The sequence below is a fragment of the Bos taurus genome, chromosome 13 (assembly GCF_002263795.3).
Source record: "Bos taurus isolate L1 Dominette 01449 registration number 42190680 breed Hereford chromosome 13, ARS-UCD2.0, whole genome shotgun sequence".
NCBI lineage: Eukaryota > Metazoa > Chordata > Mammalia > Artiodactyla > Bovidae > Bos > Bos taurus.
In genome coordinates, this window is record NC_037340.1 from 51,540,656 (window position 1) to 51,568,474 (window position 27,819).

Here is a 27,819-nt window from a genome sequence, read left to right on the forward strand (position 1 = left end):
GGAGCCGGAGAGGACAGGGCTTCCCTGGTGGCTCAGTTGGTAAAGAATCTGCCTGCAATGTAGGAGACCTGGGTTCGATCCCTGGGTTGGGAAGATCCCCTGGAGGAGGGCATGGCAACCCACTCCTGAATTTTTACCTGGAGAATCCCCATGGACTGAGAAGCCTGGTGGGCTGCAGTCCATGGGGTCACAGAGTCGGACACAACAGAGTGACTAAGCACACATACGAGAGGACAAGAAGCTGAATGAACAAGGGCAGCCGGTAAGGCTCTGGCATAGGCGTGATGGTGCCCAGGCAGAGCTGTCCTGCATACCAGTCTCTGTCTCCAGCACTGGGGTGTTAAGGGCAAAGAGGGCCATGATGGGGACACAGGGAAATCTGCTCACAAACTGCTCAGGATTCCTCCCACACCTCATGGCCCAGTTTTGCCCAGAGGTGTCTGAGGTGCCCACCTGCTGATTTACACCTCTGTCAGACTGCCAAATGCTTCCTCTGAGGCAGTCTGAAAACTGGTAAACTTTTAAAAACATTTTTCTCCCTTTTCTTAAGGTTCTGTTGACCCAAACTGTAAAAACAAGTGAAACAAAACACAAACACTCAGAAGAAAACCCACATTTTTATCAGATCTACTTTTATTTCAGAAGGAAGTTCATATTATAGTATTTACTTGTTTATATACAAGTTCTTCACATTTATTTTTAAAATGCACAGACCTCCCCTAGTTCTCTTGTTCCTGCTTAAATTAGCTGTTATTTTACAATACAAAAAATACCAAAAAATTGCAGTCCTAAATGTATGTATAACACCCACAATCCCCAGCAATGAAATAGTTTACAATACTTACTCCATATTTACATGAGTGCAATATATGCTAAATTATACATATTAACAAACTAAGCTTGAATCCAAACCAAAAACTCCCCGAACAAAACAAAACTGTAAATAACTATAAAACATTTCCAGAGCCAGAATTAGTTCAACAAAACAGGCTTCACTAGTGTTTAGAATGTTTTGTGCACAAATTCAGTTATTGAAAGTCAATTCCATTATTGCCTTTAAAAGAGAAGGCGCCAGTTTTCCTCTCCTCTCCAACAGATCACCTCCCTGCAGGTGAAGGGTGTTCATGAATTTGGACAACTCAGGGGAAACATCCCTTGGTGGGCTTGGCTATCTACAAACCATCACGGTGATTTTTATGGTTTGAGCCATTTGGTAAACTGAGTAAACATTTCAGGCTGAGAGCCGGTGCACGGTCCAAGGCTAGACCCTCCGCCTTCCTGGGTCTGTCCTCAGGGGGCCAATTCTCACAGAAACCACTGCAAGGAAAGGTCTCCTGGGATGACAGGTTTGAGGAGCTGGATTCTGCTGTAATTCTCAAGAGCTGCTTTTCCATCTGTCACTGCCCCAGTGTTAGCTTAGGTTGTCAGTGAAGTACTTAGTGAATAGTTGAATCATTCCCACCCCATCTCTAAATACACTCTACTAAGTTGAAGGAGCAAGATTTGCACTGAAAGGTAAAGTGTCTTTTTCTAAAATACCGCTTTGGTCTTTCCATTTGCCTCAGACTTCCTGGTGCATCTCCAATCTTGTTACCTCAGGCCTTACCACTGATATTCCAGTATTTTCCCTATGCTGACAGAGTCTGTCCAGGGCTGCTTTTCTTCCAGGTTAGTTCAGGCAGCATATGGTTGCTTTCTCTCCACACCTCCTCCCACATTTAGAGGTGATCCTCACAGGAAACAAAGACTTCTCCCCAAACAGTATGGGAAGGGGGCAGGAGGCAAGGGTGAGGTTCTCCATGGGGAAACAGGAGGAGCTAATTATCAACAAAGCAGCTGCCCACTCCCACCCCCAGTTTGCAGTATAGTTAACTATGGTCCTAGGAAATGGTCATCAAAAATTTACACAAAATCACAACAAAATGCAGCCTGAAAAACCCCCTTTTGGAAAATCTGACTAGATCTACGGTGTAGTCTTTGTATCTTAAGTCTAAGAGAAGCGTTTCTCAGGACGAGACTGGTCTACTCCCGGCTACCCACAGCACCAAGAGGCCGACAGGAAGATTTACGATGCACGTCAGAGCTGATGACAGTGACAAAGACACTGCAGCTGCCAGCGAGCCTCTTCACACGCTGCCCACACTTTCATACGTGCACTGACAGACGAGTCCTGCTTTAAAAGTTATCCAACTGGCCCCAGATGCATTTGAACACATGGGCACAACGGGGATGCCTGTCTCGGCTTTATCATCACTGTACGAGGACTTCTCTGAGCCTGGATATCCATTATATGGCACAAAAACACATTAGGTCAAACTTGGACACCGTTATGTTTAATAAAAATACATAAAGATATTTTTGTTTTATGTACACTCTGACTGTCCAAACATTCGGACACTATTGTATAGTTATGTACAAGTGCAATATCTATGTTTTCATAACTATTTTAATTTACATACAGGCTCTGAAGTTCCAGATGACTTCCTCTCAGTAACTGGCTCTAAGCTGAGCGCCTCTTTCTCCTGCCACCCCCTTCTTCTGGCCCAAGCCTGCAGAAAGCTGTTTGCTACTGGCTGCAAAGGAGAAGCAGCTGGATTCAGCTGTTTCTCTACTGTCGGAGCAGAATTAAACTTCACTTGCTCCTTCCGTCCTTTTAAAAAATAAACATTATCTTTTAGAAAAAAAGAAAACCAGGTGGCTATGGGACACGGTGCTTATTATTTCAAGGCATGGAACTACCATGGGGAGGAGGCTTCTTTGCCAAGCAAACACTAGTCCTTTGAACAAACAAGGACTTCCTTTGTGGGAGGGTCCTCTCCAATGGCCTCGTGGTAATTACAGGGTGAAGGGCCAGTCCATGGCAGGCTCTCTGGGGATACCGTGATCTGGAGCAGAGATGTAGGGAGCTTCTAAGAGGAGGGATCTTCTCTAGAACCGTCTGCTCTTTAACAATGTTGTGAAAAAGCAGCATTTTGAGAGGCAAGTCTCAAAGTAGAGGTGTTTTGTGCATCAGACAGTGTTTTATGGTTCGACATCCTTGAAAACATCTTTCCAGGCAATTCTTCATGGGAGGGGTTAGTGTTGGGGAAGAGATAATACTCCCTCTCTCTAGGTACTCCACATAAAGGTGAAATGCCACAGTTTTGCTCTTTTGAGTATTAATTTCTCCAAATTCACAAACTTGAGCATTGTGTCTAAAGGTCTACCCTTCCTGAGCCTCTGCACACTGCACATTACCCCCCCTTCCCCCCAGGGTAATGCTAGAGAACTCCTGGGTTTTGAAGCAGAAGAGAGGTCCTGGGAGGCTGCTGCATAATGCCAGAATACAGAGCACCACGGACAGGACAACACGACATCCCGGCAGTGGCCTGGGGAGACGAGCAGGGACTGCCCTACCCCACTTCAATTTGGTCACGACTTCAATTTGGTCACTTCATTTGGCATGGTTTTCTCTCCTTGTCCATTTTTCTCATGCTTTTCATCCTTATCAGTACTCACTGCCCTCCCCACAGCCACCCCTTGAATCTAGGAGGGAGCATGGGAGGCCTGGGTCCCTCCTGGGGGAAAGAGGACCAACAGCTCCAGGCTGCTCTCCAGGCTTTGGGCAGGTTCTGCCTGACAACAGGAGACCGAGCCTCTCCTGGCACTCCACCTGCAGCCTGGGAATGAAGAATGACCCACCACCTTACACAGGCTACAGAAACAAATGCTGTTCTTTGATCAAGGAGTCCCAAGTGCTGTCATGCTCTTTTCAGCTCAAGGGAGACATGTAACATGAGCAAGCCCCTCCCTCTGCAGTGCCTGGGCAGGAGTGGCCAGAGGGGCTGAAGCAAACATTAGGCCAAGTCTGGGGCAGGGAGGCACATGGGAACATGCCTAGTGTCCTTTTTGAAAAACAGGAGCATTCACAGTTAGGTCCTTTCTGCTTTCCTCTCAATCCCTGCTACATTAAATGTTTCTTGGGGTGAGAAAACCTTCCTGGCTGCAAATTAGATTTTATAAAAGAGCAGATTGCCAATGATAGCTGTTTAAGTTTTCTAAGAATGTAGGAATGCAATTATGTAAAAACTTATGCTTACTAACTTTCCAATTGCTAGATCTATTTAAAGTCTAGGCACTTAGTGTGTGTGTGTGAGAGAGAGAGAGCGTGAGTGGCAGAGACAGAGAGACAGAGAGAGGTAAAGAGGAAAGAGAAGGATAGGGAGGGAGAGAGAGAGAACCTTAAATGGATTAAGACTAAATTAATCACGTTGCTACAGAAAACTACATATTACATCAGTTTACATTCCAAGTAACACTGCTGACCTTGACATTTAAAATAGCCCCCTTCTATCTTATGATTCAAAAGAGATGGACCATTATTAATTCTCAACTAGAAAAAAAGTTACTCCCTGGAAGACAGATATTTGCCTAAATCGTGCAAGAATAAATAGCACATCTTTTAAAAAAGATAGCAGGCTTCAGATGAAAAGTTAATTCATCTGACTAGTTTTTAAAAGACCACATTCAAGAATGACTGATGATAAATGTCTACTTGTAAACACTACATCTTTGTTTTTTGCACAGTTGAGACAGTCCCAAGGACAGTTTTCCACAAGTGAACCTGAGTGTCATTCCTAGCTCTCTCACTCGCTCTACACCGGCCTCCTCCAGCAACAACTGGATCACCCCAGACCTGTAACGAAATCAATTATTTCCTATACGAAAGTAAAAGGTTAGATGCTGGAGTACAGATGGGAGAAACTGTCAAAGAAAGCTTGTGAACATGCAGAGGAGGTGGATGATTCGAGGGTTTCCAGTCTTCAGCCCCGCATAGCATCTTCTCCCTGCCTGCTCCCTCCTGGCAGACGGCTCTGGCACGCCACTCCTTGCTCACAGGGAGTCCCGGCCCCAGCATCAAATGCAGGTCCCAGGCTGCGCAGGGGGCTGCTGTTTTCGGTTTCTCACTGCTCCTGACTTCTCTTTGTAGACGACTGGCATCTGCTGAGAAATGTCCACCAGGGCACTGGCCACTGCGAGCCCTTGGGAGAACCCAAAGAAGGAACACAGGAACAACTTGCTTTTATTTAGAAAATAATTGAAAAACTTTCTTTTTACATTCCCATGGTGCAATAAATAAAGTATATACACGGGAAAAACCTTACTTTTAACCTGTATCTCCCTCTATATTCCCCCCTTCCATCAGAGTAACTGCTTTTGTTAGTTTGTATATGTTCTTTCAGGGTTTATTTGTACACATACATATTTTCCTCCTCTCCCCTTTTTACATAAAAGCAGTACCTTACTTTCCAGCAGATCAACCAACCAAAGTGCTCTGCCTGGTGGTGGAGCATTTAAGTAAGACTGCAGACATGCTTTCAAGTTTCACCTGTCGTTTTCTCCAAAAAAAGCTGCACTATTTATGATGAAATTCAGATTCATCCCACGTTGCCCAGCTAGAACTATTATTATTTTGATATCTATACCACAATAAGAGTTAGGATAGACTCTGGGGCCAGACTTTGGAATAAGCAAGGTTCTTTAACCTCCCAGTGCCTCAGTTTCCTCATTTGTAAATGGGGAACAGCACAGGCTTGTGTGAGGAGTCAGTGAGTGAACTAATGGCAAGTTGTAGAATGGTAGCTGGCTTTTCACCTCCATTACCGCTTTTGCTTTGGGGACTGGTGAGTCCATTCTCCCTTCTGTATTGGTAATTGATTAACTCGATGTTCACTAGGGAAGGCACAATCCTGGGGAAGTTGGGTTCCTATGTTTGTGAAAAGGCCAGACAGGCTCATAGCCCTGTTGAGGCCTCCAGGAGCCATGCTAGAGGAGTTTCTTACTCCACCTGCTGAGCAGCTTTTAAGTGCCAGGTTTAGTACCTGGCATGCAGTGGGGAATCCACACCAGTGACCACTGTTATAGCAAAGACAGAGCCAGGGGCTTTGGGAGTCCAGAGAAGGGCACTGTTTAAAGTAGGGGTAAATCCTCGTCACAGTCATCAGAAAAGAAAAGACACCCAGAGTGGAAGGGAAGAAAACTGTTATCTGCACATAAGATACTATATACAGAAAAACCTAAAGTCTCCACCAAAAAACTATTAGAATAAATGAATTCAGTGAAGTTGTAGAATACAAGATTAATACACAGAAATCTATTGCTTTTCTATACACTAATAATTGAACTAGCAAGAAAATAATCTCGTTTAAAATCACATCAAACAAAATAAAATTCCTAAGAATAAACTTAACCAAAGACTTTTAATCTGGTAACTATAAAACATTTACAAAGAAATCTGAAAATAATACAAAGAAATGAAAAGACACCCCATGTTCTTGAACTAGAAGAATACTATTAAAATGTCCATATTATCTAAAGCAATCTACAGAGTTAAGCCAGCCCCTATCAAAATAACCATGACATTTCCCACAGAACTAAAACAAATAATCCTAAAATTTATATGGAACCACAAGACCCTGATTTGCCAATGCAATTTCATAAAAAAGAAAAAAAGAATGAAGCTTGAGATATCATGCTCCCTGACTTCAGACTACACTAAAAAGCTAGAGTAATCAAAACAGCATGGTTTCCCCAGAAAAACAGACACACAGATCAGTGGAACAGAATAGAGAGCCATGAGAGAATAAAAAACAGAGAATAAATTCATGCACTTATGGTCAATTAATCTATGAAAAAGAAGGCAAGAATATACGGAGAAAAATATATGGAGAAAAATCTGTTCTGTAAGTAAGTGGTTCTGGGAAAACTAGACAGCTACACATAAAAGAATGAGATCAGAACATCTCCTCACACCACATATATAAAGACCCAAATGTAAAACCTGAAACCATAAAGACCCCAGATGAGAACACAGGTAGAACACTCTATGTAAATTGTAGCACTATTTCTTTGGATCTGTCAATAAGGCAAGAGATAAAAGCAAACAAATGTGACCTAATTAAACTTTAATTTTTTTTTTAACTTTCCTTGAAACCCTGAGAAAATGAAGACAACCTACCAAATGGGAGAAAATATTTGAAAATTATATGACCAATAAGGGGTTAATATCTAAAATATACAAACAGCTCATAAATTCAACAAAAAACCAAACAACCCAATTAAAAAAATAGAAGACCTGAACATTTTCCAAAGAAGATAACAAGCAGCATAGAGATGGCCGACAGGCACATGAAAAGTTGCTCAACATCACTAATCATAAGGAAAATGCAAATCAAAACCACGGTGCGGTATCATCTCCCATCTGTCAGAATGGCTCCAACAGAAAGACCACAAATAACAAATGTCAGTGAAGATTTGGAGAAAAAGGAGCCCTTGTATACTGTTGGTGGGAATGTAAACTGGTGAAGCCTCTGTGGAAAACAGTATCGAATTTCCTCAAAAAACTAAAAGTAGAACTACCATATGATCCAGTAATTCCATTCCTGAGTATACATCCAAACAAAACAAAAATACTAATTCAAAAAGATACACGCACCTGAATGTTCACACAATGGTCACAGCTTTATTCAAAACAGCCAAGATACGGAAGCAGCCTAAGTATCCATACATAGATGAATGGATATGAAGGTGTGGTGTGCGTATACACACCCACCCACACACACACAAACACAATGGAATACCACTCAATTATAAAATGGAATGACATTCTGCCATTTGCAATAATATGAAAAAACCTAGAGATTATTACACCTAGTGAAGTCAGACAAAGAAAGAGAAATACTCCAGGTTTTTACTTATATGTGGAATCTAAGAGAACAAATAAATACATATATAATGAAACAGACTCACAGATATAGAGAACAAAGTGCTGGTCAGGAGTGGTGAGAGGGAAGGCAGGGGCAAGACAGGGGTATAGGATTAAGAGATACAAACTACTATGTATCAAACAGAAGCAACAAGGATAGGCTGTATAGCACAGGAACATATAACCATTCTTTATTTATTGAAAGAATGGTTTTAGCTACAGAAGAATGGCTTGGATGTGGGGGTCGGGGGGCGGGGCTGTGATTTTAGAGGTCAAGGGTAGAAGCAGCTGACTACAGGAGAGAGATGGCAGCTGAGACTAGATTGGAGATGTGGCAGAGTAAATGAAACAAAGTGGAAGAGTGAGACTCCAGGTGCAGAACTAGCAGAACTTGCCCATGAATTATACATAGAGAGGTGAGGACTGCCTAGGATGACTCTTTAGCTTCAGTTTCTAACTTGAGCAACTGGCTAAATTCCTCAGTAAAGTGAATTCCTTTATTGAGATGGAGATCAAATGACCAAACTGGTTGGAAAGACGTAAGCTCCATTCTGGACATTTTAGGTTTGATAAACCTGAAAAAAGCAAGAGAGTTCCAGAAAAACATCTATTTCTGCTTTATTGACTATGCCAAAGCCTTTGACTGTGTGGATCACAATAAACTGTGGAAAATTCTGAAAGAGATAGGAATACCAGACCACCTGACCTGCCTCTTGAGAAACCTATATGCAGGTCAGGAAGCAACAGTTAGAACTGGACATGGAACAACAGACTGGTTCCAAACAGGAAAAGGAGTACATCAAGGCTGTGTATTGTCACCCTGCTTATTTAACTTCTATGCAGAGTACATCATGAGAAACGCTGGGCTGGAGGAAGCACAAGCTGGAATCAAGATTGCTGGGAGAAATATCAATAACTTCATATGCAGATGACCACCACCCTTATGGCAGAAAGTGAAGAGGAACTCAAAAGCCTCTTGATGAAACTGAAAGAGGAGAGTGAAAAAGTTGGCTTAAAGCTCAACATTCATAAAACTAAGATCATGGCATCTGGTCCCATCACTTTATGGCAAATAGATGGGGAAACACTGGAAACAGTGTCAGACTTTATTTTGGGGGGCTCAAAAATCACTGCAGATGGTGATTGCAGCCATGAAATTAAAAGTCGTTACTCCTTGGAAGGAAAGTTATGACCAACCTAGACAGCATATTCAAAAGCAGAGACATTACTTTGCCAACAAAGGTCCATCTAGTCAAGGCTATGGTTTTTCCAGTGGTCATGTATGGATGTCAGAGTTGGACTGTGAAGAAAGCTGAGTGCTGAAGAACTGATGCTTTTGAACTGTGGTGTTGGAGAAGACTCTTGAGAGTCCCTTCGACTGCAAGGAGATCCAACCAGTCTATCCTAAAGGAGATCAGTCCTGGGTGTTCATTGGAAGGACTGATGCTGAAGCTGAAACTCCAATACTTTGGCCACCTCATGCGAAGAGCTGACTCATTGGAAAAGACCCTGATGCTGGGAGGGATTGGGGACAGGAGGAGAAGGGGATGACAGAGGATGAGATGGCTGGATGGCATCACCAACTTGATGGACATGAGTTTGGGTAAACTCCAGGAGTTGGTGATAGACAGGGAGGCCTGGCATGCTGCAATTCGTGGGGTCGCAAAGAGTCAGACACGACTGAGCGACTGAACTGAACTGAAGCACAAGTGGACAGGTCATGTAGGCAATCTAATAACTGAGTATGAAGCTTGGTGAAGAGAACAGAATTAGAGATATGAACCTGGGAAAGACAGAAGGTAGAGGTTACTTAATATTGGGGAATATAAACTCACACTGAAAGAGAAAAAAAGCCTTGGGTTTGGCACAAGGAACCTTAAGGTGTAGAGACTGGAAAGGAGACTAGCCATTATTTTGTAATAACTTTAAATGTAGTACAGTCTATTAAAAATATTGGATCCCACCTGAAAGGCTAATATAATCTTATAAATCAACTATACTTTAATAAAAATAAATAAATAAAATGGGGAAATAGAGAAGGGGGTGGCAGAGATGGCTCCATCCTACTGGTAGGTCTCAAGCAGGGAGCAGCAGGTCTTCATCAGATTGGGACACGTCAGGCAAAGTTTGGAGCAGGGAAGGCCACAGTGCCGCATGTCTGTCACCCCTGCACCCCCAGCACCTTGCCTTCAGGGAGCACCAGTCAGTGTCTGCTTAGCTGGGCACTGACAGAAGACACTGCTCCAGAGCATCACGTCAACGGGCCCTTCTGCCCTTGACATGGACAAGGCCAAGTTAGGGGCTCAACTCACAGAAATCCCTGCTGCTGCTGCCGCTGCTAAGTCGCTTCAGTTGTGTCTGACCCTGTGCGACCCTAGAGACGGCAGCCCACCAGGCTCCCCCGTCCCTGGGATTCTCCAGGTGAGAACACTGGAGTAGGTTGCCATTTCCTTCTCCAATGCATGAAAGTGAAAAGTGAAAGTGAAGTCGCTCAGTCGTGTCTGACCCTCAGCGACCCCATGGACTGCAGCCTTCCAGGTTCCTCCGTCCATGGGATTTTCCAGGCAAGAGTACTGGAGTGGGGTGCCATTGCCTTCTCCAACAGAAATCCCTAGATGAGGGCAAATCAAGCCATTCACTTATGACATGAAGACAATAAACCCTGACCTGGCCATGTCTAATGTCCTCCCTCATGAGAACACCACAGACCCAGACCTGAGGCCTGCAGGATCACTGCAACTGAAAGCTAACTAAACCATTTCTATTATTTGAGGCATCCCTTCAAAGTACTCCATGATTAATCAAGATACTTCCCAAACTGTATTCCACATTTCCTTTGTGTTCAACAGTTAAAGAATGTTTATCTAAATTATGATTCATGTATTTGATGGAGTAGCTGTAAAAAACGGGTAAGATATTATATATACTAAGTTATAAAAATGTTTAAGATAGTTACATGAAAAAAGAAGAATAAAAATAAGAGTTATACATTCACTGCAACTAAATTGATGATAAGGGCTGGGAAGGAAACAGAACAGTGAAAATAGGTGCTACAGTAATGCTAGAAATACCAATTTGAGAACCACTAGCTTGAAGGAGCCAGCTGGAAGCCATGAAGTAAGACGACTGAGGAAGAGTGTGTGGAGCACAGAGGGAGAAAGCCTCAGTTAAGGGACAGCAATGAAAGAGAAAGTAAAGGAACAACACAGCCGGTGGGGAGGACGCATTGGTGGCAAAGGAAGGTTTGGCTGGAAGCAGGCTAAGGAGGCTGATGAAGTGAGGAGATCCAGATATTTTCCAGGAAGGAATGGTGACCTTAGAAAGAGGGGTTAAGGAATACAGGGGCAATGGGATCATCTTTCCAAATCCTCACAATGACACGAGGCAGGCACTACAGGTATACCTCATTTTATTGTGCTCACAGATAACTGTGGTGGTGTTTTTTTTAAAAATTGAAGGTTTATGGCAACCTTGCATTGTCAGATAATAGTATTTTTTAGTAATATTTTTAAATTAAATGAATGAGGAACCGTGTCTTTTTAGACATAATGCTGTTGCATCTCAACAGACTACAGTATAATACAGACATAACAGATGTATGCTGGGAAAACAAAAATTCGTGTGACTCACTTCCTTGTGATACTTGCTTTACTGCAGTTTTCTGGAACCAAACCTGCAATGTTTCCTAGGTCTGCCTGAATGCAATATCACTTTTATAACCAAGTTCCCTATGAACATGAAGGAGTCTTCACACATCTAACACATAACCCTCATTTGTCAATAATTGTCATCTACTCACCGGACTGCCCAGGAGGAGGGATTCCACCGAGGCCTCGAGGGAGCCTCACAAACACAGAGAGGACAGCAGCTTTGTTGCCAAAACACGGCTCCAGGGCAATGGGCTTGGGAACAGTCTGGTGGAAGAAAACAAAGAATGACCTAAAATGGTGTTCCCTAAGAAACACCTTCTTACTCCATGTGATTTCTAAAGACACCCCTTCGTTAGTTTCTATTGTTATGAAACATCAAACAAATCACAAACTCTGGAGCTTAAAATAGCACCTATTTATTATCTCAGTTTTTTAGGTCAGAAGTCCGGGTGAGAGCTCTGTAGGGTTCTCTGCTTAGGGATATAGGTCCTGTTTATGTCTTCTATCAGTTCTGGAAAGTAAAAGTCACTCAGTCGTGTCTGACTGTGACCCCATGAACTATACAGTCCATGGAATTCTCCAGGTCAGAATATTGGAGTGGGTAACCTATCCCTTCTCCAGCAGATCTTCAAGACCCAGGAATCGAACCAGGGTCTCCTGCATTGCAGGCGGATTCTTTACCAACTGAGCTATCAGGGAAGCCCCCACTCAGTTCAGGAAGAATTCTCAAGTCTATCTCACAAAGGTTCTGAGGGTCTCAGATCTTATCTTCAGAAGGTGGAACTCAAGTTATCAGCTGGGTTCCACTCCTACCAGGAGGCCCTGGGGAAGAACCAGCTTCAAGACTCATTCAAGTTGCTGGCAGAATCTAGCTCCTCCAGGCTCTAGGTGTGAAGTCCCCATTTCCTGGCTAGCAGTTAGCCAAGGGCCATTCTTCTTTTGGAGGCCACTCATATTCCTCTTCACAAGGTCTCTCCAGCATGAAACCAGTGACAGTGCTCAAGTACTTCTCATGGTTCCTCTTCTGCCACCAGTCAGAGAAAGTGTTCCCTATATATTAATGTCAACTACCCTCAGACTTTTAAAAAAACAATTTAGCTGTGGCTCTCAGGCCCTATAGCATGCAGGCTTCAGTAATTGTGGCTCATGGGCTTAGTTGCTCCACAGTACGTGGAATCTTCCTGCATCAGGGATCAAACCCATGTTCCTGCATTGGGAGGGGATTCTTATCCACTGCAATCAGGGAAGTCCACCCTCAGACTTTAATTACTTCTGCAAAATCTCTTCACAGCAGAATCTGAAGTAGTGTTTGATTGAACAAACATGAGAGAGGAATCTTGGGGGCCATCTTCAAAATTATGCCATCAGTTTCTTCAAACTGGTTGAAGAAACTGGAGCACAGAGAAATGACTAGATGAGTAAAACGGCTGAAGTGGTGAAATCACTTATGACCCAGGTGGGAGATGATAGTGGCCTAGATCAAGGTGATAGCTAACAGTGGTGGAAGTGGTGGCACAGGAGTCAGGACATAGTTTTGAAGATAAAGTAAAAAAGACTTGCTGATAGATGGGCTGTCCAGTGAGGATGAGAGCAAGGACAAGTCAAGGATGATTTTGGACTGAGCAACTAGAACATATTGAGTTGGGGAAGTTATGCCACAGGAGCAGGTGTGGGGAACAGTCTCTTGTTTTGAACATGTTAAGTTTGTTCAGATGCTTATTAAGACATCCAAGTGGGAATACTGAGCCAGCAACCTGATATATGAGTTGGACACTCACAGGAGAGTTTGAGTGGTGAGCTCAGGGTGTTTACATCCACAACGAATAAAAAGATTGCTATTGTCTGAATATTCATGTACTCCCAAAATTCATGTTAAATTTTAACACCTAATGTTAATATTTGGAAGTGGGTCCTTTGGGAGATGATCAGGACGAATGGGATTAGTGCCCTTAGAAAAGAGACCCTGAGAGCTCCCTCACCCCTTCTACCATGTAAAACTACAGCTAGAGGGAATTCCCTGATGGTTCAGTGGTTAGGACTCTGTATTTTACTGCTGAGGGCCCAGGTTCAATCCCTGGTTGGGGAACTAACATTCTGTGCAAGTTGGGTGGTATGGCAAAAAAAAAAAAAAAAAAATTACAGCTAGAAGGTGCCTTCTATGAACCAGAAAGCAAGCCTTCATCAGACACTCATCTGCCAGTACCTTGATCTTGGATTTCCCAGGCTCCAGATCTGTGAGAAATTAATTTCTATTGTTTGTAAGCTACCCAGTCTCTGATATTTTGTTGTTAACAGCCTGAACAGACTAAGGCAATAACCAAAGGTGCAGATGTAAAAGATGTGAGGAGAGGCCCAAAGACTGAGTCTGAGACAGCTGCCCATTATTAAAAGATGCTGGAAGATGAAGAAGGCCGATGAAGAACACACAGCACAAACGGCCAGAAGGTGAGTGTGTGGCTCTTGACAAGAAATTCAAGACAGTGTTTTACTGGCTGTGCTGCAGGCTGCTGAGTGACATGGGGTGTTACTAAGGCTCGTCTATTCTTCTCAATCCCACAAATGATCACTATTTTATCAGGACAATATTTTCTTAGATTTACAGAGGTTTATCAGCTGATTTACTCACTACTGCTTCTTATTCCACCCTCCTGGGGTAATTGGCCCCCTTTCTAGCACATCCTTTATATATTTCTTTCATACAGGTTTGTTGGTGGCAAGTACTCAGTTTTCCCTGCAGTCTGAAGACATCTTGATTTTATCCTTGTTCTTGAAAGGTAGGTACTGGGTACACTATTTGAGGCTGGCAGTTCTCTTTCAATACTTGTAGCGTCTGGGAAGTCAGCTGTCACTTTGTCATTCCTTTGTAGTAAACTTTTTCCCCTTAGTTATTTTTTAATGTGGTAAAATACACATTACTTTGCTAGTGTGTGAGATGAGTGCAATTGTGTGGTAGTTTGAACATTCTTTGGCATTGCCTTTCTTTAAGATTGGAATGAAAACTGATTGTTTCCAGTCCTGTGGCGACTGCTGAGTTTTCCAAATTTGCTGGCATATTGAGTGCAGCACTTTCACAGTATCATCTTTTAGAATTTGAAATAGCTCAACTGAATTCCATCACCTCCACTAGCTTTGTTCGTAGTGATGCTTCCTAAGGCCCACTTGACTTCACATTCCAGGATGTCTGGCTCTAGATGAGTGATCACACCATCATGATTATCTGGGTAGTGAAGCTCTTTTTTGTATAGTTCTTCTGTGTATTCTTGCCACTTCTTAATATCTTCCGCTTCTGTTATGTCCATACCATTTCTGTCCTTTATCGAGCCCATCTTTGCATGAAATGTTCCCTTGGTACCTCTAATTTTCTTGACGAGATCTCTAGTCTTTCCCATTCTATTTCTTTCCTCTATTTTGCACTGATCTCTGAGGAAGGCTTTCTTATCTCTCCTTGCCATTCTTTGGAACTCTGCATTCAAATGGGTATATCTTTCTTTTTCTCCTTTGCCTTTAGCTTCTCTTCTCAGCTATTTTTAAGGCTGCCTCAGACAACCCTTTTGTCTTTTTGCATTTCTTTTCCTTGGGGATGGTCTTGATCACTGCCTCCTATACAACGTCACAAACCTCCATCCATAGTTCTTCATGCACTCTGTCTATCAGATCTAATTCCTTGAATCTATTTGTCACTTCCACTGTATAGTCATAAGGGATTTGATTTAGGTTATGCCTGGATGGTCTAGTGGTTTCCCCTACTTTCTTCAATTTAAGTCTGAATTTTGCAACAAGGAGTTCATGATCTGAGCCACAGTCGGCTCCTGGTCTTGTTTTGCTGAATAGAGCTTCTCCATCTTTGGCTGCAAAGAATATAATCAATCTGATTTCAGTATCGACTATCAGATGATGTCCATGTGTAGACTCTTCTCGTGTTGTTGGAAGAGGGTGTCTCTCTTTGGCTCTGTCTTTTCAATCTTTCTGGAGTTATTTCTCCACTCTTCTCCAGTAGCATATTGGGCACCTATCAACCTGGGAGTTCATCTTTCAGTGTCATACCTTTTTGCCTTTTCATACTGTTTATGGGGTTCTCAAGGCAAGAATACTGAAGTGGTTTGCCATTCCCTTCTCCAGTGGACCACATTTTGTCAGAACTCTCCACCATGACCTGTCTGTCTTGGGGGTCCATGCATGGCATGGCTCATAGTTTCACTGAGTTAGACAAGGCTGTGGCTCATGTGACCAGTTAGATTAGTTTTCTGTGATTGTGGTTTTCATTCTATCTGGCCTCCAAGGCATAAGATGAGTGAGATTGCACTTATCTCACACGCTAGCAAAGTAATGCTCAAAATTCTTCAAGCCAGGCTTCAATGGTATGTGAACTGTAAACTTCCAGATGTTCAAGCTGGATTTAGAAAGGGCAGAGGAATCAGAGGTCAAATTGCCAATATCCTTTGGATCAACAAAAAAGCAACAGATCTCCAGAAAAACATCTACTTCTGCTTTATTGAATACACCAAAGCCTTTGACTGTGTGGATCACAACAAACTGTGGAAAATTCCTAGAGACGGGAATACCAGACCACCTTACCTGCCTCCTGAGAAATCTGTATGCAGGTCAAGAAGCAACAGTTAGAACTGGACATGGAACAACAGACTGGTTCCAAATCAGGAAAGGAGTGTGTCAGGCTCTATATTGTCACCCTGCTTATTTAACTTATATGCAGAGTTCAGTTCAGTTGCTCAGTTGTGTCCAACTCTTTGTGACCCCAGGGACTGCAAACACCAGGTTTCCCTGTCTATCACCAACTGCCAGAGCTTACTCAAACTCAAGTCCATTGAGTCGGTGATGTCATCCAACCATCCCATCCTCTGTCATCCCCTTCTCCTCCTGCCTTCAACCCTTCATCAAGGTCTCTTCAAATGAGTCAGTTCTTTGCATCATGTGGTCAAAGTATTGGAGCTTCAGCTTCACCATCAGTCTTTCCAATGAATATTCAGAACTGATTTCCTTTAGGATTGACTGGTTGGATCTCCTTGCATTCCAAGGGACTCTCAAGAGTCTTCTCCAACACCACACTTCAAAAGGATCAATTCTTCAGCGCTCAGCTTTCTTTATAGTTCAACTCTCACATCCATACATGACTACTGGAAAAACCATAGCTTTGACTAGATGGGCCTTTGTTGGCAACGTAATGTCTCTGCTTTTTAACATGCTTTCTAGGTTGGTCATAGCTTTTCTTCCAGGGAGCAAGCATCTTTAAATTTCATGGCTGCAGTCACCATCTGCAGTGATTTTGGAGCCCCCCCAAAAATCAAGCCTCTCACTGTTTCTATCATTTCCCCTATCTATTTGCCATGAAGTGATGGGACCAGATGCCATGATCTTAGTTTTCTGAATGCTGAGTTTTAAGCCAACTTTTTCACTCTCCTCTTTCACCTTCATCAAGAGGCTCTTTAGTTCTTCACTTTCTGCCATTAGGAGTGGTGTCATCTGCATATCTGAGGTTATTGATATTTCTCCTGGCAATCTTGATTCCAGCTTGTGCTTCATCCAGCCTGGCATTTTGCATGATGTACTCTGCATATAAGTTAAATAAGCAGGGTGACAATATAGAGCCTTGATGTAGTCCTTTCCTGATTTGGAACCAGTCTGTTGTTCCATGTCCAGTTTTAACTGTTGCTTCTTGACCTGCATACAGATTTCTTAGGAGGCAGGTCAGGTGGTCTGGTATTCCCATCTCTTTAAGTACTTTCCACAGTTTGTTGTGATCCACACAGTCAAAGGCTTTGGTGTAGTCAATAAAACAGAAATAGATGTTTTTCTAGATGTTTGGACTGCAAGGAGATCAAACCAGTCAATCCTAAAGGAAATCAGTCCTGAATATTCATTGGAAGGACTGATGCTGAAGCTGAAGCTGAAGCTCCAAAAATTTGGCCACCTGATGTGAAGAACTGACTCATTGGAAAAGACCCTGATGCTGGGAAAGATTGAAGGCAGGAGGAGAAGGGTTCGACAGAGGATGAAATGGTCGGATGGCACCACTGACTCGATGGACATGAGTTTGGGCAAGTTCCAGGAGTTGGTGATGGACAGGGAAGCCTGGTGTGCTGCAGTCCATGGCGTTGCAAAGACTCAGACACAACTGAGAAACTGAACTGAAAATACACATAACATAAAAAGCATTATCTTAACCATTTTTTTTTTTAAAGCACTTTCTTTGGCTGCATCAGGTCTTAGTTGCAGCAAGCAAGATCTTTGGTCTTTGTTGCAACACGCGGGATCTTTTAGTTGTGCCAATTGAACTCTTAGTTGCACCAAGCACATTTTTAGTTGCAGCATGAGGGACTACTATAGTTCCCTGACAAGGGATGGAACCCAGGCCCACTGTATTGGGAACACGGAGTCTTAGCCACTGGACCACCAGGAAAGTCCCTATCTTAAACCATTATTTAGGTATACATTTTAGTAGTGTTATATGGTGCAACCATCACCACCATCTATTTCCCAAACTCCATCTTGGAAAACTAAAATTTTATACCCATCAAATTGCAAATCCCCCTTCCTTCCTCTCCCCAGACCTTGGCAACCATCATTCTATTTTCTAGGAATTTGACTACTCAAGGTAGCTCTCATAAGTGAAATCATACAGTGTTTGTCTTTTTGTGACTGGCTTCTTTCACTTAGCATAATGTCTTTAAGGTTCATCTATGTTCATATATGTAACATGGGTCAGAGTTTCTTTCCTTTTTAAGGCTGAGTGAAGCTCCGTTGTATGTATATACCATATTCTGTTTATCCATTCCTATGTCAATGAACACCTGGGTTGGTTCCAGCTTTTAGCTACTATGAATGAAGCTGCTATGCACATGGTGTACAAATACATTGTCAAAACTCTGCCTTCAATTCTTCAGGGTATATATTGAGAAATGGGATTATTAGATCGTACATAATTCTATTTTTGCTTTTCTGAGGAAGAGAAATACTGTTTCCCACAGTAGCTGCATCATTTTCATTCCCACCAACAGTACACGAGGGTTCCAACTTTTCCACATTGTACTGATCTTTTTCTGTCCTGGCTAATTTTAAGATGTTCTCTTTGTCTTTGAAGTTCCACAGTTTCACTAGGATAAATCCAACTGTAGTTTTCTTTTCTCTCCTACCTTTCCTCTGCTTTCTTTCCTTACTCTTGCTTACATTTTGTTAGAGTCTGAATAATTGTATCTCCCATCAGTTCTGGAAAATTCTCAGCTCTTTGAAAACTGCCTTTCCTCCATTCATTTGTTCTGGGACTGTAATATATATGTTAGATCTTCTCATTCTATCCTCCATATTCTTATTATCTGTCATATTTTTCCATCTTCTCATCTCTTTGTTCTACATTCTGTGTAATTTCTTCAGAGTCATCCTCCAGTTCAAAAGCTCTTTCCTCACTTGTCTCTGATGTGCTGTTTAACATGTAATCTGAGTCTTTAAAAAATTTCAACTACTGTATTTTCCATTTCTCTAACAGTTCCATTTGGTTCTTTTTCAGGTCTGCTTGGCCATTCTTGACTCTTATGGCTTCCTCATCTTTATGATTCCATCTTTCAGTTCTTTAAACATTTCATACAGAGCTATATCATATTCATTAGATGTCAATTCTGTTGTTTCTGCTGATTCTTACTCATTCGTCCTTGGTGACCACTGATTCTGTGGTCTTGATCTGTGGGACTCCTGAATGGCTGAATTGGGTGTATTTTTCCTCAGTCAGGATCCACATCTACTTCAACTGAGAGACATGGTATCTTACCCATCTAGAACCACTTTAGACCATGCATGGTTGTGGTTTGGGTTCATGGTTTATTCTTTTCTGGAGGAGGAAAGGAAAACAATCCCTGGAAATCTCACATACTTCCTGTAAGGTCAGTAATGCTTCAGTAAGTATGTTAGGACATACATGCGCACATACACACACACACATATACATACATATATGTGTCTGTGTATATATCTCCATAGACATATAATTGTTTCCTAATGGCATCTGAACTATTTCATCATTTTGTTAAAAAAGAAAGTCTTACTATTTTCTTCATAATGGTGGAGGTGTTAGAATTCTTTATTTTCCACAGAATTCACAGTCAGTTATAACTTTTCCCCATTTAAAAAAAATCCCCTAAATACTTACAAAGGACAATGGTTCAATTCAGTTATTTTCAAATTTTCAAGTATTATGCCACATAAAACTTAAAAGAATACCAGACAAGTTATTTAAATTTTAAAATTCCCTGAATATAAGACTGCTTAACAACATGAAACAAATATTGGAAAATGAAAGCAAGACAATAGCTGACAGTTTCAGTGCTGACTTATTGCTAAGAAGAAACAGAGAGGACAAAGTAAGAGGTAACAGAATGAGGCTCTTGCCCTCTCTGGTTCCTCACACTGAGAAGCATGAGGTTTGATAAGTTACAGGGACTTTTGAAATACAATCTCACCTTTATACTCCCCCCAATAAGATCAGGAGGCTCTTCATCTGTTTCCAAGGCGACATTTACAGAGGCAAAGGGACGACTGGCCATCTGCTGCATCTCTCGAAGAAGTTGCTGATGAGTAATACGGCAACCATTAATGCAAAGAGTACTGAGGGGGTTTTATTAGAGACTACTACATATTAAAAATAGCTCATCTTCCTTGATTCAAACAAATTAATTCCAAAATGATATTTCTGAGATAGCTGGGGAAAACTGGACATGGACCAAGCATTACCTTTTTAATTTTGTTGACTATGATGACAATATTGTTGTTATAGTAAAGAAAAATTCTTTATCTGTTAGAGATACACATTAATGTACTGATGGATATAATGCTATGATGCCTGCTTGTTAAGTACATAAATTATCCTATTTCCTCATATTTTTATTACTAGATTAAAGCCAGGCTTTCTTTTTTCCTGCTGAAACTTGGACGAAATACTTACACAGCAACAAAAACTATCCTTTGTTACAAAGTATTTAGGAACTGAAAGAGAGCTTTATTCAGAGAGGTGGTATAAACTAAACATAAAAAACATGAAGTTTTGCACAGCAGAGGGACAAGTAAGGGCTCTGGATTCAGGTAGGCTTGGATATGAACCCCTGCTCCAACTCCTTCCAGCTGTGTGATGTTAAAAAGTTATTTAAAATTTCTGGGCCTCCATTCCCTCCTCTCTGAAATGGGGTTTTAATCCCATAAAAGTATCAGTACGATTAAATGAGATGTTTTACCTAGCACAGTGCCTAGCTTATGGTGTGTAGCTAGTGCCTAGCTTATGGTGTGTAGTCAATTATATATCATTAGGGATATCAGAGATTTGGGCATGTCACTGAAGCTCTGAGGTCATGCTGTGGAAGACAATGAGGCCTTACTTAACTACTTCCTTAAAACTATTTTAGAGACAGAATCTTGGGCTGGATAGATCATGGCTATGTTTTAGAATGGCATTTCTGTTTTAGAAACAGAATGTTCTGTTTTAGAAGGGTATTTTTAACATTAAAAATTTTGTTAAATATCAATAATCATATGCCTACATCTCACAAAGCTATTAGTTTATTTACTCAACAAATACATATAACAATAATCCTCCTCTAGATTCTGTGCTAAGTGTGGAGTCACAGTGAGACAGTGACTCTACCTACTTGCTTCCAGTTCCCAGTCTAGTTCCTTTATGACAAGTGCAGGAGATAATGGGAGTAAAGGCCCTTTAAAACAGGGCCTGGTATGTAGCAATGACTTAAGCAGTATTAGATGCTATTATTTTTGTTGTTATAAATAATATCAAATCATTCTTCTACAGTTCTGAGAGGGATAAATCATGAATGATATTTTAGAAGAGATGAAATATATTCTGAATGGACAGGTTCACAGTAACAGAGAAATTTTAAATCACAAAGGTAAAAGCTTAGTTACTGGCTGATCAACTGTGTAATTAGCATATTCTTTTTTGGAAACCTGTTTTCTACTAAGTGTTCACCTCATTTTCTTTCATGTATGTTGTGATTATTTTCCAGTTGATTGTTTGTCTTCTACATTATTCAATTATTTTTACAAACTTTATTTTTATATATGTTTCTATGATGTTTCAATAATCTTATCTGAAAACAATGATTTTGTCCCCTTTCCAAAAGGAACAAAACTTCTTATTTTTCTTTCTCTTAGTGCAGAGTCTAGAACATCCAGAACAAAACTAAGTCACTACTGGGACTACATGATGGTTAGAAGGAACATGGCCTTTGAAGACAGAAGTCTTAAATTCAAAACATAGTTTGGTGTCTTTAAGTAGCTGTGTGATGATGGGTAAGTTATTTTGCCTCTCTGAGCCTCGGCTCCTTCATTTATAAAACAGGAGTAGTATCAGTAACTATTTTATAGGTTGCTGTAAGGATTATACAAATATAAAACCTTAATATAAAACCTCTTAGAACAGTGCCTACAACTTAGAAATGCTCAAATGTCAGGGTTTTTTTTTTTTTCTTTTTTCTGTCAGTTCTTAATATGACTAACTTATCTTGATTTTATTGGGTACAACCTTGAGTATTTCTTCATCATGAGTAATGTTGGTTATCTGGTTATTTCTCAGTGTGGAGGAGGTATTATTTTTGAGTTTACTAAGAGTTTTATTTTTAAACTAGGATGAGTGCTGATATTAATAAATGATTAAATGATTACTTGCCACTACTGAAAATTTAGGGTTTTGTTTTTTTTTTTTACACCCATGGATATAACATATCCTAGTAGGTTCTCTGGTATGAAATGATCCCTTTACTACACGGTAAACTAGACAGCTGCACATTATAGTCATTATGCAACTGGTCTTTACTTTTTGGTGCTACCTTTCTCAAATTTTGGTTTCAAGGTTTCTATGCATAAAATGAATCAGGATTCTTTTAAGTTTCCCATCTTTTCCTTTACCCTGGAAAAAGGAAATTTATTTTTTTGGAAATAATTAAATCTCATAAACACCCAAGGAGGAGTAGACTATTATTATCTCCATAAGCTCATCTCAAATTAAAACTGCCTGTGTCTAATAGCCTTTGTCGAGAGAGTAATAATTTGACTCTCTCAAAATAATTTTTTGATTCCTTCCCCGGTACTAGTTTATGTGGTTTCTTACTTCTTTATTACACATTTGGATAACTTATTTTTTTCAGAATGTTGCATAATTCGTTGAGATTTTAAAATGTCTTAGTAATACAGCTATTAAAAAAACCTCTGAATATGTTATCCACTGAATTTTTAAAATGATCATAAAGAGGATACAACATTACCTCTACGAAAAAAAATACCTTTACATGGGTCAGAAATGGTCCATGTCATGGCCCCACTGTTCATGTCATGAACAGTGCTGAGTGCTTGGGTATTTTGAGTCTAGATATTTCTGTTCTCTAAATCTTTCTATAGATCAATTTTTATATAGAAAAAAGCATGAGTAGATATAGAAGATCAAAGAGCACAAAATCCAGATATTAGTGTACTTCTATTTAGCAACAATGCAACAGACATGATGACTAAAAGGCAGAGTAATAACACATGTGAAAGTTTCAATAAACAGCTTTTGTGTTGTAATTTTTAATCAAGTTTATTTGACTTGCCAATTATAAATATTTGTTTGACTTATTAATATTACTTTTGGAATGGAGCTGTGGAAATAAATCAACACTAAAAAATAAAACTCAAGCAAATACTTAATCAGACACACATTTATCTTTCCTTGAATAATGAGAAATTTTTGAGATGCTTAAATGGCTGATTTTATTCTCATTCTCATGAAAGGCTCCTGTAAAAGCTGTGCTTTACTAAGCCTTCAGATCTCCAGCCTGAGTTAAGGAATCAGGGTCTGGGAGAAAGGGTAAAACTGAGTCAATACAATCCTAAAACCTTCTTTTTAGAAAGTTAAAACCATGTGGTGCAGAATTAACATAGCTTACATAGCACTAATTGAAGTCTACTGACCATGTATTACTCTCTATGACTACACAGCTAAAACTGACATGCTTAAAGGAAATATGAAGGAAAAAGCTCCTTTAGGGATTCATTAATCTTTATTCACTGAGGCTTACCTCTCTACGTCTGGAAGCCCAACAACTTTGTTTGATCTTCCAAACCACAGCAGCCACCAGGAGCAGAGAGAGGAAACAACTGTAAGAAAGCAAAGTACTGAGTTATTATCCCAGCCCCCAGAATCAGCATGCTGTCATCCACACCTCAGGTCAGGCAGGGACACAATCCCCCAAATACCCACTCCAAGCTCCTCTCTGCTGAGTCATCACAACCAGTCCTGGTTCAAAGGAAACAAAGTAAGAGAACGAGCTTTCTGACCCAACCGGTAGACAATACTATCTCCACAAGGCACTCCCAGAGGAGAGCCCTGACCTTCTGCCAGGCCTTTATCAGAATGACATATCATGGCTTATCCAAATAATAAAACTAATTCTACCATAATTATAACCAGTAACAAGCATGCTATTTAATCAAATCAGCAAAAATTTACCGATAAAGCTTAAAATAATGAGAAAAGTTAATTATCAAAGTGACAATCAGCTTTTCATAAGGAAGATATAGAGAATAAACTTATATGTAATAATATGTATTCAAAGTAAGTACATACTTTATAAATAAAATAAAACAACTAAATTCAAGCCAACAGCTTTCTTAAAGATTAAGATAGACTAAGTCCCAGTGGTCTTATAACTGCAAATGATTTTAATGTTCTCTCATCAAAAGCTACTGTGACAGGAAAGAGAAAGACTGACTTCTGATTAAAAGGACTAATGAGCCTAACAAATAAACCTCTTAGGTAGCTGTTTAAATAATTTAAAAATTGGCATTTTCACTCATTAATTTGTACAGTGTACTGTTCCAGTGTTACAAGCAGATACAAGGCTCTCTGCCCCTGCAGTCGGGTACTCTTTGTTGAGATCTGTGTTTGCAGGATGCGGTTGGCTTTCCAGAGGCAGCTTCAGAGCAAACTGCTGAAGACAGGCTGCCCCAGTTGGCTGGTGACAGGCCCCCTAAGGTGCTACAGGACTGAACTTCTGCCCTTTCAGAAACAGAAATTAAGCCTTCCTCAGCCCACCACTTTCCCGAGAGGCACATAATCCAAACCCCTTCAATGGGTACCCTGGCAAAAGAGAAGCACCTCTACCCCCCACCCAGATCACCACTCAGTGGAGAGTCTTCAGCTCCTATCTTGTTGGGCCCCTCGGCTGTGCTGACACTGATGATCCTTCCATCTCTCTGATGGTTTCTGTTTTTCTTTTTATACAGTACTTTATTGAGGCAGATCCTGTTCTAGGCTCATGGAATACATCAATGAACAGAACAAAGGACTACTTTCCCCATGGAGGCAAACAGTAAATAAAGTGAGCATATTATAGAGCATGTTAGAAAGGAGTAAATACTACACAAATAAAAAGAAGGTAAGGGTAAGGAGGTTCAGGAGTGTTGGTGGTACCCTAAAGCAGAATGGTCGGAATGGGTGGACCTTAACTTTTGAGAAGGTGACATGTGAGCTAAGACGTGGAGGATGTGTGGGAGATGGCTTGTGAAGGTCTGCAGAAATGCGCCTGGGCAACTGGGATCAGCTAGTGCAAAGCCTGAGGCAAGGATGTGCCTGGGATTTCTTGTGGAACCTCAGGAGGCTGGAGTGGGAGGGGGCAGTTATGCCAGGGATAAAGACATAGAAGTAAGAGAAGGGCAGATCATGAGGACCCTAAAGCCATCATAATGGTGTTGGCTTTTACTGAGTGAGATGAGCCACTGAAGATTTTTGAACAGAGAAGTATCATGATTTAATTTATACTGAGGAGACCATGAAGGCAGCAACTCAGAAATAGAAAGAACAGGAGTCTAGGTAAGAAATGAGGGTGGCTCAAACCAGGATGATGGTAGCAGGGGTATGAAAAGTACTTTGGAATCTAGACATGAAGGTCAAGACAGGAGGATTTCCTGATGGGCTGGATGTAGGGTACAAAAGAGAAAGTCAGGGTGTGGGGACTGAGGAACTTGTCATCAACCTATTCAGGGAAGATTCTGGGGGGAGAAAGTGTGAGATACAGGTGAGTAAAGTTTTAGACATGCTGAGTTCTGAGACATCTACCTGAAAGCTACGGGGAGATGTCATGAGTTGATATGTAAACTGAGGGCTGGGTGTCAGGTTTGGGCTGGAGACAGCTTGAGAGTCATCAGCATACACGTGGTATTTGGGGTAATGAATCTGCATGAGGACATCAAGGGAATAAACACAAATAGAGAAGAGTGTCTTGAGGGCACCCCAACACTGAGAAGTTAGGGATGACAGGAAGAAGTAAAGGAGTCTGAGAAGACTAACCTTCTTAGTCTTTCGTGGTTTATATGGATAATCCTGCCCCGCCCCATAATCCTGCTTTTTGCTACTTTTACTCAAATAGATAAACACAAGAAGACAGCCACCTACATGGAAGAACATGAAACATGCAAGCTGCTCCAGATGCTGCTGATGCAGCTGAACCCAGGGTGGCCTGAGAGGCCTCTCCTGGACTACCCTCAACACAGAATTGTGAAACAGACAGCTCAGAAGGTCTGTGTCCTTTATTCCCGAGAGCGTCTGTCATCAATGCGGGCCTGTTAAAAATACCAACAACCCAGTTCCTTCCACCTGTACCAGCTTTTCTGAGACACAAACGGCACACCAACAGACAATGAGCATCCTTCAAAGCTGATACATGCATGGTTTCTCCTTGGGTAACACAACAATGAAGAATTTACTAGTTATTTCAAAAAAGGTGGCACTTGCTGATACCCTCCTTTTTTTTCCTACCACTAATCTGGGTACAGGTGGGGCTGTGACTCAGTGTTTATCTTTCTGAAGTCCCTCTTATCAATGGTTTTCTGTAATTTTAAATATATTTACAAATATAAGTTTTTAAAGTGTTAGTTGCTCAGTTGTGTCTAACTCTTTGCGACCCCATGGATTACAGCACACCAGGATCCTCTCTCCATGGAATTCTCCAGCCAGCAACCCTGGAGTGGGTTACCATTCCCTTCTCCAGGGGATCTTCCTGATCCATGGATCGAACCCAGGTCTCCTGCATTGCAGGAAGATTCTTTACTGTCTCAGTCACCAGCACAAACAAAACCTGTGTGAAACAGAATCCAAGGGAAAGGAGCAGTGACTGCACAAGAGACTAAATAAGACTTGCCTGTAAATGTTTAGGAGTCTCCCTCGGAATGGGTCAGCAGTGGCTTGCCGTGGGGTCAGGGCACTGGCAGCAGTAGTCCTGGGAGGCAGGGCGTGTTGGTGTAAGTCCTCTTGGAGGAGATCACCATTAGCCCTACTATAAAGCCTACAGCCCTACCACAGAGACTGCAGACCCTAGTATTGGGCTGCTTCAGGTCAAACTACAGAGAGGGAGCACAGCCCCACCTATTAGCAGAAAATTGGATTAACGATTTACTGAGCATGGCCCTGCCCACCAGAGAAAAACCCAGTTTTCCCCACAGCCAGTCCCTCCCATCAGGAAGCCTGCACAAGCCTCTTACCCTCAGCCATCAGAGGGCAGATAGAATGAAAGCCACAATCACAGAAAACTAACCAAACTGATCACTTGGATCACAGCCTTGTCTAGCTCAATGAAACTGAGCCATGCCATGCAGGGCCACCCAAGAAGGACATGTCATGGAGATTTCTGACAAAATGTGGTTCACCGGAGAAGGGAATGGCAAACCACTTTCGCATTCTTGCCATGAGAACCCCATGAATAGTATGAAGAGGCAAAAAGATATTACACTGAAAGATACCCCTCGCCCTGGTCAGTAGGTATCCAATATGCTACTGGGGAAGAGCAGAAAAATAGCTCCAGAAAGAATGAAAAGGCTGAGCCAAAGTGGAAACAACACCCAGCTGCGGATGTGTCTGGAGGTGAAAATGAAGTCGGAAGGTGTAAAGAACAATACTGCATAGGAACCTGGAATGTGAGGTCCATGAATTAAGGTAAATTGGATATGGTCAAACAGGAGATGGCAAGAGTGAACATGGACATTTTAGGGATCAGTGAACTAAAATGATGGGAATGGGCACATTTAATCCAGATGACCATTATATCTACTGCTGTGGGCAAGAATTCCTTAGAAGAAATGGGAGTGGCCCTCACAGTCAACAAGAGAGTATGAAATACAGTACTTGGGTGCAACCTCAAAAACAACAGAATGATCTTGGTTTGTTTCCAAGGTTGTAATGTTGAATGGTTATTCAACATTACAGTAATCCAACCCTATACCCCAACCACTAATGCCAAAGAAACTGAAGTTAAATGGTTCTATGAAGACCTACAAGACCTTTCTAGAAGTAACATCAAAAAAAAAAAAAAAGATGTTCTTTTCAACATAGGGGATAGGAATGCAAAAGTAGGAAGTCAAGAGATACCTGGAGTAACAGGAGTG

General features: G+C 41.4%; 1 protein-coding gene and 1 long non-coding RNA gene across 4 annotated transcripts in view; one reads left to right on the forward strand and one right to left on the reverse strand.

The window, feature by feature from the left end:
- Window positions 1-4,705: 4,705 nt before the first annotated feature.
- The window catches only part of ATRN (attractin), a 186,471-nt gene continuing 163,357 nt past the window's right edge, over window positions 4,706-27,819 (reverse strand). The window contains 4 exon segments of one of the 2 annotated variants that reach the window (NM_173995.3): window positions 4,706-5,021; window positions 11,544-11,658; window positions 19,860-19,967; window positions 23,460-23,538. In NM_173995.3, the coding sequence (NP_776420.1) occupies window positions 4,897-5,021; window positions 11,544-11,658; window positions 19,860-19,967; window positions 23,460-23,538 (427 nt within the window). In that variant the 3' untranslated portion in view covers window positions 4,706-4,896. 2 annotated transcript variants of the gene reach the window in all.
- LOC132346920 (uncharacterized) lies at window positions 12,884-25,946 on the forward strand. Of its 2 annotated transcripts, none has more exons than XR_009496925.1 (5): window positions 12,884-13,839; window positions 14,097-14,168; window positions 21,559-21,696; window positions 24,667-24,818; window positions 25,809-25,946. It is a non-coding gene; the product is annotated as an uncharacterized lncRNA (long non-coding RNA). The 2 variants fall into 2 exon arrangements; XR_009496926.1 differs by having other exon boundaries at window positions 12,885-13,839; window positions 24,667-24,761.